The 12,739-nt window shown below is 51.6% G+C and overlaps 2 protein-coding genes across 2 annotated transcripts in view; one reads left to right on the plus strand and one right to left on the minus strand.

Moving 5' to 3' along the window:
* LOC128268597 (protein yippee-like) overlaps positions 1–12,739 on the plus strand; it is a 43,657-nt gene that overhangs the window by 13,177 nt on the left and 17,741 nt on the right. The window lies entirely within an intron of this gene.
* LOC128278488 (UDP-glycosyltransferase UGT5-like) lies at positions 7,647–9,610 on the minus strand. Its single transcript, XM_053017220.1, has 3 exons — positions 9,349–9,610; positions 8,862–9,279; positions 7,647–8,792 (listed from the first exon to the last, which is right to left on the minus strand). The coding sequence occupies exons 1-3, from the start codon at positions 9,608–9,610 to the stop codon at positions 7,907–7,909; spliced, it is 1,566 nt and encodes a 521-aa protein (XP_052873180.1). The 3' UTR covers positions 7,647–7,906.

Below are 12,739 nucleotides of genomic sequence, written 5' to 3' on the forward strand. Positions count from 1 at the left end.
AATAAGTCTGCAAGTTCCTGTTGCGTTCGACAAGCATCTTCTTCCAGTAAAGTTTTCAATTCGGCATGTTCAAACTTTTTCACCGGTCCGGGACGCTCCTTGTCTTGCACGTCATAATCGCTGTTTTTGAACTTGCAAAACAACTCCTGACACGTTCTTTCACTAATGCAGGCTTCACCATAAACTTCTACTATCATTCGATGCGCTTTAGCTGCATTTTTTTTAGCATGAAACGCAAAAGGCAACACTTCCCGCAAATGGCTCTCGTTCGGCTCAAATTGCGCCATGTTCGCACATGAATAACACAAAGCAGAGTGAAAATAAACAAACGAGATTTTGTGGAGTTGTTGACAGATGCCTCAACTGTCATTGCCAGGGTTTTGCATATTTTTATCGTTTAATTTGCTGCTGCTAGCACCGCCTATGGGAAAACGGCGGTTTTCTATTTGTACACCTGATAATATACGGCGAACCGCCGATGTTAGGAGGTCGTACCATCATCGAAGCGGATAATTATAATTTATACGAATTTGACGTTTGCGTTGTTTTGGGTTGCTGCGAGGGGACAGCCCGCAAAGTCCGTGCGAACCAACGAGATGTGAAAGAAAACAAGGGACGACAAGGGACGAAATGACAAACTTGACGCCGGTGCGGGGTCCACGGGTTCTCCCAAGGTGGTGTGTTTCTCGTGGTGAAAACAAGAATGGAAGGCCTCGCCTCGGGTCCCGAAGTGTTTGTTAATGAAAGACTGGTGGAGAATCGAGAGGAAAACAATAGCGAGTGATTAATCACTTGTGCGCGGTGGATCTTTAATTCGTGATCATCTCTTGGCGCTGGCTGCTTGGTTTGCTTTCTGCTTCTGCCGGTCTTCCGGTGGTAACGAATCGCTTTCGGCGGTCCTGAAGCCCTGGAGTTGCTAACTTTATTAGAGTGGAATACAAGGTGGGCTAAGGAGTCAATCAACGAGCTTCGCGAGACACGAGGCTCTAGGTTCTCTCTGCTCCGTTGTGTTGAAAGCGCACACGACGGGCACAGCATAGTAATGAGCATGGGACGAAACATAACATACCTTTGGGCTTGTGTGAGTGCTTTGAGCCTTTGCATATTCCCCCCGGAGGGTATCTTATGGGTTCTCGCCCCCGGGGCGGGAGCTGCTGATATTCTAACGGGTTCTCTGCTCATTCGGGCCAGGGATCACAGGAATAGTAATTACACTCGCGGCCACCGTGTGTCCTGCGGGACAGTTCGAAGCGAAATATGGGGCGAAAGAAATGTTGCTGGAAAGAAAACACGGCCGTCCTGTCGTCCGCTGTCCATCTTTGGTTTCAAGTATTTTTTTTTACAGAAAATTGCAGACAGCAGCCGTGAGTATGTTTTATGTTTCAGGATTATTTTATTTTTAACCAATCGATGCGTTATCGCGCGTTGTATCTGAATGCCTTAGTGTGGCGCTCGATCGACATTCTGTTTCCCATTTGCCCTTTTTTTATTAGACTAGGTGTTGTAATCCGCGAACTTTCTTCTTTGGGTGAAATTTCGGCCATCGGGGTAGGGCCTCGGGGCCAACTAAAATAAGATGTGGCTCGTGAGAAGCGCCCTGCGGTTGTTTTTTGCACCTTTCACCAGCTTTACGATTGGGAGCCGCCCATCCACACACTTTCTATCCGTCTCGAACCGTCCCAAATTTTATTCGCCGCGCAAAAGCGCCCCAGGTCTGCGTTTTGATTAGTATATGACCGATACAAACACACCGCCCCGGTGGCCAGAAAGGGAAATGAACGCCGCCCTAGACGATCGCGCGCGATCGTTCCCCGAGGGTTTGATCTTGTCGGGGGATGGGTAGGAAATTTTCGTGTTTTTCCCAAACACCTGCCCACAGCGGATCCTCTCCGCCCAAAGGGAACTCCCGAGGCGAGGGTTGCTGGAGCTGCCATTCTTCTTTCTCGCTCTCGCTCCATTTCATTTAGTAAGCTTTTCTCCATAAAATGTGTGGTTCCCATCCCGGCGTGGTCGTGGCGGAATTCGCACGATTTTCTTCGCGTTTCACTCGCTCGCGCGGCCGAGCGATAGTTTTCACATCAACACCCCTTCGGCCACGCGCCCGTGTATCCGGTCCGGAAAGGGGGAAAATGAATTTAGCATCGAGCGGCGGCTTTTCACTCTCGGTGGCCAGCATCTGAGGGGAGGGGAGGCGGGCGCGGCATTGAAGAGTGAAAACGGAGAGTACATCGATGCTGATTATTGGCGCCGCGCCTCGCTGGAGCCGGTCGCTGGTCTCGGCGCTGGTCTGGAAATGCTCCGAACGGGGCGTCATCATCGTCAGCGCCAGCGCAGCAATTGTCTGCTGAACGGAAATCCGTTCAAGTTTTCGTGCGCCGGAGTGGGAACCAATCTTGGTCCTTGGTCGAACCCGTTTTTCGTCCCGTTCGCTTCGGTGTCTGGGCTGGGAGCGAACCTTCAAGAACCTTCAAGACATCTTGATGTTTCTGGTGGTGCGATTTGCTCTTCTGATTGAATTGCTGAGTAGAAGTGGCGTTCCGATGGCGAAGATCCGCGTCGAACATGTCAATCATAATTTTTGATTCGTTCTCAGGGATTCGCCGTGTGACAGTGCCATGCTGCAGTGCGTTTCATTTTAGCTGCGCCCGCCCGATCGATCGATGCGTTACTTATGCTCTCTACGGCTGTAAGAAGCTATCCAACATAATCCTCACATAAAGTACCGTGTGCCGCGAGTGGAAAGTTAAACGAGTGGGGATTCTAACGACAGAATCGGTCGCGGCCATTTAATAATCACTTGAGCACTCGTTATGCCGCTATTTTACGATCGACCATCCATCGGCGGCTTTCGCTGTCGGTGCGACATATTTCCGTGGCGTGGCGAGGATGCCAATAATTAACATCGTGTACCCCAGCGGGCGGGCCCGCGCTAATTGTGGAAAGTGGCCATTTTGGAGTGGCCGCCAATCTCGTCAAACGCCGGATTTCGCTGTGAGAGGCAGGGCCGGCCAGCGCATAATCGGCGATGGCCGTCGTTGATGTGAAGTTTCCTTTCGTTAATTACGAATGCATAATTGAGTGGCGTACACCGCACCGCGGATGCCATCTCCCTGCCTGATGACTGCCGAGTTTGCCAGAGATCTCTAGAAGAAGTCTCCGTTTTCGCTCGTTCCCGTGTGCATACGTTTGTGGTGGGCCCCCGTTATGTTTTCGGTGGTTCGGGCCGCCTTTTCCAGCGCACAGTGATAGTCCCCGTCCCCGGTCGGTGATGGTTAGAGTTGTTTGAAGGGTCCCGGCGTTTCGTTGAATTTTTTGAAGGCTGTTCCATTAACTTTTTGTTGCTTCGCACGCGCAAAATGGTGCAAAATGGGGTTTTATTATGCTCTAAGCATTACAACGCCGCGCACCACAGAGAGAAAGAAAAAAGCTGCATAATTTCATAATTATCCTCCCTCGCTGAGGGCTAAACGGTATTATTTTGATAGTGAATTTATGAAATTACAGGCACACGCTGCCTCTGATGACCCTGATGCTAATTCAACAAGAAACGGTTCCCTTTTTGGCAAATGTTTTAGAAGCTGCTGGGAAGCAGTAAGCAGGGTTTCGATCGACGGAATGAGACTGACCCGTAACCCGTTATGTTGCGTTTTGCCGACATGCATTTATTGGATATCGGTAGCCGATTGAAGGGGTGAAGGAAACTCGTTTACAAGCTCGAGTGTGGCCGATCGTGTGGTATTGGAGAGCAGACGAAGAAAACACGCTGCCCCAGTACCCAATTACTAGCCGGAGCCGGCTGAAGGAGGTCGAACATGACCTTCGGAGAGGGCCACAGTACATCAGGGGGCCAGTACGCACTCGTTTAAATTGGCTTGCATATTTCATTTCGTGCCAACGTTCTCCGATCACACCCCCCGGCACAAGGCCCGGTACTTCATTTCTTGCCCTCCAAGCCTCGAGGAGGTCGTGTGTTGGTGAAACATTATTGGCCAGTCTTGTCTTTTTTCAGGGTGCCATTATGCAACAGCACACAAGCACAATTTCCAATTGGCAATCGAACAAAAGGGGTGCAGTCTCTCTTCGTTCCGGCGAGAGGTCCTTGTAAAAGTCTTAACTTTGTTCGATTGCCGGGGCAACCGTTATGCAGCGTGCGGGCGCTGAGCGTTGGCCTCGATTCGGGTTGCGAAGAAAATACCGATGGTTTTTTGTTCCCCTATCCTTATCCGATTATAGGCCAGCGATTGACTTGTTTGCGTTCAGTCCGGAGGAAGAAAAAAACATTCTTGTGCCGCAGTGATCGGGGAGGAGCATCTGATCCGCAATCTTGATTCGCGCTGATTATAATCTCACGGATTAATGTTGGAGTGTGTTTAGTGTGCATCAATATCGGAACAGGCAAAGCAGTTTAGTTTTTGCAGCATACCTACGCGCCGTTCGTTATGCTGCTTCGCGGACCAATTTAGCATTCCTAGAAAAAGACAATCGACCCCGAGAGCCGCCTCTTGGCCTAATGATACAGACCGCCGTGGTGCACGTGTCGATCCGATGTTATTGCCTCGCGATGCCACGATGGAATTTATATGCTCACTGGACGGAGCTTGCAGCAGGATTAGCTGTTTCTTCTCCCTTTTAAGTTCATTATAATTGGAGCCCACCATCATCCGGGCGAGGTCAGTGATCTCCTCCGTGTCGATGTGCTCCGCTTACTCCGTCGATGATTCTTAAACCGTGATCGCGCCTTCTCTCTCTCGGTTTGTGCTCCACTCGAAACTGCATCGGGACTCAAGTCTTCGTCGTGGTCGTCGCAAGTCTTGTTCGATTACACCTCAAGTCGGCCGGTCGGGTCGGTCTGGCGTCGTGCGCACCCCGGACAGTTACAAATCGTTTTGATTGGACACGAAAGATCCACGACGCAAGAGGGCATTCGTGGTCCAGTGTCCGGGCACACTTGGGCACACTCTAGCTGAAGTAAAAATGTGGATCAGCGGCGGACAAAATGTGAAGAGAAATGGGGAATAAAATTGAAGAACACCGCGCCGCGCGGTTTGCGGATGATTCCTGGTTCTCGTGTCCTTCGGAGAGTTAATTTGTTGCCCGCGGTCCCCGGAGCCACACTTCTGGCGTGTTTCCCGGCGAAATGGGTGTGAAAATTACGGCGCTTCGCAGGCAGAAATCGGGACCCATCGGGGTGAGCAGTAACCTGTTTGGTCGGAGTGCCAACGGTACACGGTTTTGACCTGTCCGGCGGCGGAGGCGGTGCGATCACGCCATGCTCGTGCTGGTGAAATTAAAAAACCATACCTCTCTCCTGGACAGTGTTGCGTAAAAAATAATAAAATTACCGGCAATAAATCCGTGAGCCACCTTCTTTCAGCAGCTGAGTCCAGGCGCGGGGACCACTTTGAAATAAAGTCCAGCTCGGCGTGGTTTTGATTTAAGGTGTGCCTTAAGATTTTGTGATGGTTTCTTTCACCTGCAACCCCGAGAATTATAACGGCTCCAAGACACGGTGACCGCGCAAAGATTCATAAAGAACTCACAAAATCGGGCTGGGGGCGGGCACGCACATCAACAACCCGACGGACGTCTCAGGCTTCGGGGGCTTCGGGGTAATCAGACGCGCAACGGTGGGTCAGAGCGGTGGTATAATCGCGATTCGCAATTCTTTCAGCTGGCACACCACATCATCGGCTCCAGGAAGGGGGGATCCGGTAGTTCTCCGGATCAAGCCGCGGATCTCCGACCTCTCGTGGTCGTGGTCGGACAGTTTTATGAGGTCCAGCCCGCTGTTCTTCGCGGTCCGCTGAATTTCCTCACCGCGGCGAGAGTTCAGTGGCTTTCATCAAAAGTCCAGCACCCTCCAGTAAAAGTTCTTTGCTGCGCGAAAGTCACCGAAATTAACGATCGTAACGCGCTGGTGGTGCGCTGCTTCAAACTTTAAATCGCCTTCGAAGCGCGCGCGGCTACAAGACGAACAAGTAAATCGGTGTAAGAATCGAGTAAAACGAATGCATTTTGAGTTGGACGTGGGTTTTGTGGTGAAGTTTTGACACGGACGTTCGGTGGTGGAGGTCAATCAACTGGCGTGGTGGTGATCACGCCCAAAACGGGGGGAGAGCGCGAGAAACTCACAGTTTGGTGTGATAAGTGTGAAAGGTGTCCACCCGAAAACGGCATCGTCCATCTCACCGACGATCCAGAAAACAATTATAGAGTCGTCGGGGAGTCGTCGTCACTAATCGGGTCCACTCGATTGTGTCTGTCGGCCGTAAAGTTTGATACCATTTTTATGGCTCCCAATCGAATCTCTCTTCTTCGATGCCAGTCCGGCAACTGCTCAACTTAAGATGCTTAACGGGAAAACGGGGTCACAGTAAGGGGTGTTGGGGAAGCCGAGGGGAAGCCTATCCTATCCGTTGGGGGCCACTTTTGTCGACAGTTTGCTTTAATTAGCCCCAAATCAGATCAGCAGCGCGCTCCGTCGCAGCATTCCGATTCCGAAATCCAGTTATCCAGGACCATCCGCAACACTTTTTTTCTGATCACTTTAGGGGGGAAGGCTGACTTGCAGGTACGGCTTAGATTTGGTTTTTGCAAACATACTTTTTACGCCATTCCCTGTGCTGTGGATAACGATTTCACGATGCGCCTGCCACCCCATCCAGAGTGGTGGTTAGAAGTCGTTGGCAATGTCTGGACGATTGAAGGGAAACTTTCTCGATACGGAAGCCACACTAATGACATGTGCCAGGCGCAACCCACTATTATCCCAGTAACGTATCCGTGGGCCGGGCCGGCGGGAATGATCCAGATGGCCGTAAACGGTGCCGGCATAAAATATGCATCTTCGAATCGATCTAACGCGCGCACCGGGTGGTGGGTGCTTTGCATAAACGTCAAAACGAATTTTACAGAGCAGAGCAAAATAGATCGATGACGGCGTGTGTCGCAGACACTACCCCGGGTCATCGAACCGCGCCCGCCTATTGGTCCAACCAGACAGTTCAATGGTCTAGCCCATTTTAAAGGATGTGTGTTCGACCAGTGTGTGTGTTGGTGGCTATTAACCCCACAACGCACACAAAGGACCTCAATTGATCAAACGAAACGACAGTAGCTCGTTAATGGCCACACGACGGCCCTGAGTCTGAGGGCTGATCTTCTCTAGCGACTGCAATCTTTTCCCAATTGCTGTCCGGAAACCCGATTACAGTATGTCGTGGCCACACGTGGCTACTGGATAGGTTTTAAGGTCAGCGGGGGGCCAGCCCATTTATTTCTGGTCCTGAAACGGCCGAATGTTGACAAATCATTTCGTACGCTGTAAGCGCTGATCCGTCGGCTGATGGATTTCGGTGGAGAATAAGATCTCTTCCTCCCTAGGGGGGCGAAACTAATAGGGGTGATTTGCGTTGTGTAAGGCTTTTCGGGTCTTTTTGGCGGGTTTCCAGCCAATACTTTTCCATGCTTCTCTCCTTTTGTTTGCCTTCTATTTTAAGTCCGTTTTTTGTTGAAGAATGCCCTAGCCGGCGACCGCGCGACGGGAGAGAATCAGTTAAACGGCGATGTTGGCGTTGTGTTAGGCGAAACCGGTTATTGGTGCTATTTTTCATCCCTAAGTCTACGGCATCGGTGAGCCACCACAAAGTGGGTTGGCAATCACATGGTAATTTTAACCTGCTGTGCTGTGTGTGAGCGTAGAACGTAGACGCGAATCAACCGCGCAATGAAGAACGAGTCACACGGCCTGCGTAGCCTACGAAAGCTGAATACGTAATTGAGTCATAATTGAGAAGTAATGTCTGCAAACATGGCGCAACAGCAAACATCATCATTATTCCGATCGACACAAAGGTATTGGCAATTTAAATATTATTCCTAACTTTCGGCTGCTCCGTAGATGATTCTAGTGCTTCTTTAGCTTACTTTTACTACTCCCCCGGCAACACATTCTGCACACGAGCGAGATCAGCTTGCAGAACGCATAAACGGCGACGGCCAAGAACGCGATCACATCCAACGACGAGCGTTGCCAGAAGTTCATGTCGACCCCCGGGTAGCGCAGGTGTGGTGCTCCCCGGTGCCGGATCACGTACTCCGTCCAGTAGACGGCCGTGTCCATGGCCGTCTGCGGCCGATCCCGGTACAGCTGCGACAGACGCCGCACGTTCTGCCGGTACTGGCCATTGTCGAGCACCTCGCGTACCGCAGCACTGAGCGTCTGCTCTGTGAGCTCCCCGTACTGCACCACCCGTACCCAGCCCTCCTGTGCGACTTTCTCCAAGTTGCCCGGTTGATCACCGAACATGGGAATGCCCACGAGGGGAACACCGTGGAAAAGGGCCTCCGCAATGCCGCCGAGGCCACCGTGCATGATGAAAAGCCGCACATTGGGATGGGCCAGTATGTCGTCCTGTGGTAGCCACTCGCGCAACATCACGTTGTCCGGTTTGTGGGGCATGTCCTGTGAGTCCCACTTCCAGATCACGCGCTGCCGGAGGGTCCGGAAAGTTCCCAGGATGGCGTCCAGCTTTTCCGCTGGCATCGAGGAACTGAGCAGGTTGGTGCCGAGACTGAACAGAATGACACCGTGTTCGGCTCCATCGATGAACTGCCGCACGTCATCGGGCAGGGGTGAGGCTTTGTCCTTGATCTGCAGTCCACCGACTTCGATCATCGCTGGCACGTACGGCCGGGGAGAACCCTTGGAGACGTGGTGGTTCAGGAGCACCAGAGATACGTTGCGGCGAACGGAATCGTAAGTCGGATACCGGTCGGCCGGGAACAGATCGCTGTAATCGGTGCGGGAGAAGGTTGTGATATTGCGGTGAACCCTCCTGCCTCTGATGTCCCTAACTCACTCATAAGCCGCTCGTTGGTAGGACTTCCACGCTAAGGCCATCGCTTCTTCCCCGAACCACCCGAAAACGTTGACGACCCGTTGCCTGAACGACATCGGACTGGGCAGGCCGAGCAGCATGTTGGGTATCAGTGATATCGGTGTCGGATTGCCGACCATTGAGTTCACCATGGCCATCGGAGCGTTCGGGCAGATCACAATCGTTGGACAGCCAAGGTCCGTGGCCGCCCCGAGTACGGCGTCAGTCATGAGGCCCGTGATGAGCACATCGTATCCTTCCGGCTCCCGCAGCACATCCTGCACCTCGGCCGAACGCACCGTCTCGTTGATGGAGCTGGCGCTGAGTTGCAACAGCATCGGGATCGATTTGATCATACCGAATCGGGTGTTGCTGTTGCTTAACGTGCTGGCAGTGAAATCTGTGACATCAAGGAGAAGAGCTCGTGTTAAAAAAATTTCCAGGAATTCAAGACTTGGACACTACACACCTTTTCCCCACGTGCCTATGACGTGTGGCAAGGTAATCTTGCGATAGTTGGGCACCTGTTCCGACTCCTTGTAGGGGCTAACCATCGTTACGTGATGGCCGCGTCGGGCCAGTTCCTTCATCAGCGCATCCTGCACGATCACGTGGGACCGGCTGGGGCTAGTGTTGATGCCCAGTATCCGATAGCCGATCACGGGACCGACGGCGCTTCCCAGCAGCACCAGCAGCGCCACACAGATCAGACTGGCGCCACAGGTCGTCATATCGGCACGCGGAAAATCACTGTAATTGCCGCTCACACACGCGGGGTGTTCTCCGATGTCCGGAGTAATGATTCGCAATATGGTCACTGAGGCTTCGGAACGGCTTGTGGCCGCTGTTTTATACTCCAGAGACGCCGGACTGTGCCCGGTTTGCGTTAATGTGATAACGAGAGGCTACTTCAGAGGATTCGCTCTGTGTGTGTGGGTGCTGGACGATGACTATTTAAAGACGATGAGGCAGCATATTACCTGGGGTGCTGTGTAGAATTAACAAGTCATAGTTCTTCCAGACTGCGTAACGGAGCCGTTAAACTGGTTTAAAATTTGCTGTTGCAGTTGAAAAAATGTACCCTCAATTTCCATCAAAGTGTTGGTGGTTGCGATCATTCATATCGGTCTGTCATTCATCGGCGGTAATCTTATCGCCGCGTTCAGGAAGTACCGAAGAAGTCGAAGGCTCACAGCTGATTTGAGCATATCGTCTCGAGGGGCCTGCGCCAAACCGAACGCCCCGTGTAACTAGGTTATTGTAAAAGATGCCGAATCATTTGCCTTCGGGAGTAGCAACAGCTGGTGTCGATTACAGATTCATATGTCGCCTTTAGTGTCTCGGGCGTGTGGGGTTGCTTTGACAAGCTGGTAAATTATTTTACCCCAATTTGTGAGGTCCCAGCGATCTCTGATGGTGCCAGCATCAAATTGAACCAAGAACCCCCATAAAGAGGTGGCACCGTTTCCGCCAGCAGCATGGTCGATCGAGCATCAATAGACTGTTTTACATAAACCTGACCCGAGGCCCGGGGGCTAAGAAAAATAAACGCGCGCGTGTCTGCAATATCGATTTCACGTCAATCTCGGAGACAGATTTGGTGCCGCCGCTGGTTTTGTATGGAGCATATCCTTTTTCCACACTCAACGTGGTTAACTGTGGAGTGCCGCAGACCGGGCGCTTGGTGCTGTGCCATTTCCCTAAAGCTACGCAAACACTGTGCGCATCACGCATTCGATTACACGCAGCGCTCTCGGGGCACATGCTCATCCGAGCATCATCCGACCATAAGTGGTCCATTCGCAGGCAAATAGTCCAATAGCAAAACGAGAAATATGGGAGTTCATCAGACCGAAGCAAACGACGCAGAAGCGCGCTACGTGAGTGGGGTTAACGATTCGAGTGCACGTTTGGTACTCCGTTTACATCAATTCAGCCCCCTAACCCCTAACCCCAGCAGCCGAAAATCAAACACCATAGTCGTTCGCTGCGTTGAAAGTGGGAGCGAGTCCTTTATTGACACTTTTATTTTGTGTAAATGTTTTGACGCATCGGCAGCGAGTTGCGGGCATCATTTCGCGGAAGTACCACGTATCGGGTATGCAACCTATACATCACTGCAAAAAAAAGGGACCCTTAATGTCCATGACCTGCACACTGTAACACCTTCCGCAACTCCAACAGCTTCGGTTTCGATTTCAATGATCGGCTAGGGGCCGGTTCGGTGAGTTCAAAGGAGCGCTAGAGAGTTGTTGTTTGTGGCGCCAGCCACACGGAAGTCCTGGCAACACACTGTCCCGGCTCCCTGTAGCGGTCCGATGAAGATGAAACTTTTCGTAACATTTAAATTATGCCCGGCTCGGGCCGGAATGTCATTACCGGGAAAATCCCGACCTCCCCACCCCGGCGGAAACTGGGGGTTTTCCGCACATAATTGGATTACGTGATGCACTTTTGAGGTGTCTTTGCCGGCCGCGTTCGGTCGCTCTGTCAGGCTGCGTCAAATTGTTGTGGAAGGAAGCGGAGCGAGCTGATGTTTTGTGGCTCCGGTTTCTCTCGGTGGGCATATTGGTGGGGCGGTGCTGGTTCCTCGGTGGGCTTGATAAAATTAGATAAACACGAGCTTCGTCCTGTTTTGGCGTGGCGCAACGCGGTGCAGCACTCTATAAATGGAAGGGAAAGTTTGTGGAAAATGAGTGATTGTTTCCTGGCACGGAATAATAACCGGCGGGCGGCGCTTGTTTGCAATGGCCATCCCGGTTGTTGTTTATTAATTAATAAAATACATTCAATTTCCTTACGTTATTCTGCTGCTAAGTGGGAGCCTTTTAGTTCCATGCAGTTCCCATTATCTGCTACAGTCGCCTATTATGATCAATATTCTCGCCGACTGTCAGAAATGCCGTTGCAACCGCTTTGAACCGATAACCGTCATTTTGATTGACATAACCACAAAGCGTCCGAAAAGCGGTCACGGTTGCAGAACAAAATCTGGTTCATTTTTGGCCGCTACGCCGGTATCGATTACCTGCAGTCCAAACCCTTCCATATCTTCGAACTCACTAACGGGATTGGGAACATATCCGGTGCCCGGTCACTGTACGCCACATAAACCCACACTGGGTGAGGCGGTGGTTGGTACGCGCCTGGTCTTGGTTGCCGCAACAGAGTTTACCCGACATTAAATTGACTGCTGTGCTGTGCGCGGGCATGGTACGTAACGGATCCGACGACCCGCGCGGCGCCTGTGGAGGTTGATGTTTCCTTCGATGCCAGTGGGTTAATCGGGAGGAGGTGGGTTGGGTTCGTTTGTGAGCTATAAAATTAAAAATTCCAATCAATTTTCGTACAATAAACAGCTTGTTTCTCGATCGAGTTCTACGGGTTCTCGCCAAGAAGATCGCGCCGTGCTTTTTCGTTCTTTCGCTTCTTTTGGGGCCGCGTTCCCTCGAGGGGGGGCGAACGTTGGATGGTGTGTCCCGTTAATGAGGGAGCGGCTCTCATAGCTCGCAGCCCCCGTGGTGGCTCTGGCCGCTTAAGCTGTGGTCTCATTTCTGGCCCGAAAACAGATTAACGCTGCTGTGCCATAGTCATTTGCCGACGTGTTTTGCAATCTGGAAGGTGAAGTCTTTGGTATGGGGGAGGGTTCTCTTGTTTTGAAGGAAAAGGTCACGCGCTATGATAATGTCTTAACCCCCGTCGGATGGTTCGGCCTCTGGATTGTCATCATTATTCTCCCAGTTTCTGGTCGTCGTTGGAGGCTTAACTGTTTCTGTGATTATTTTTGTGTCCAATGTCCTTGCGCGGGTCCGTACTGACTGATGTCCGAGGGAGTAGAGTGTTATCCTTTAAAAGAATAA

This window comes from Anopheles cruzii, chromosome 2, assembly GCF_943734635.1.
Source record: "Anopheles cruzii chromosome 2, idAnoCruzAS_RS32_06, whole genome shotgun sequence".
Taxonomy (NCBI): domain Eukaryota; kingdom Metazoa; phylum Arthropoda; class Insecta; order Diptera; family Culicidae; genus Anopheles; species Anopheles cruzii.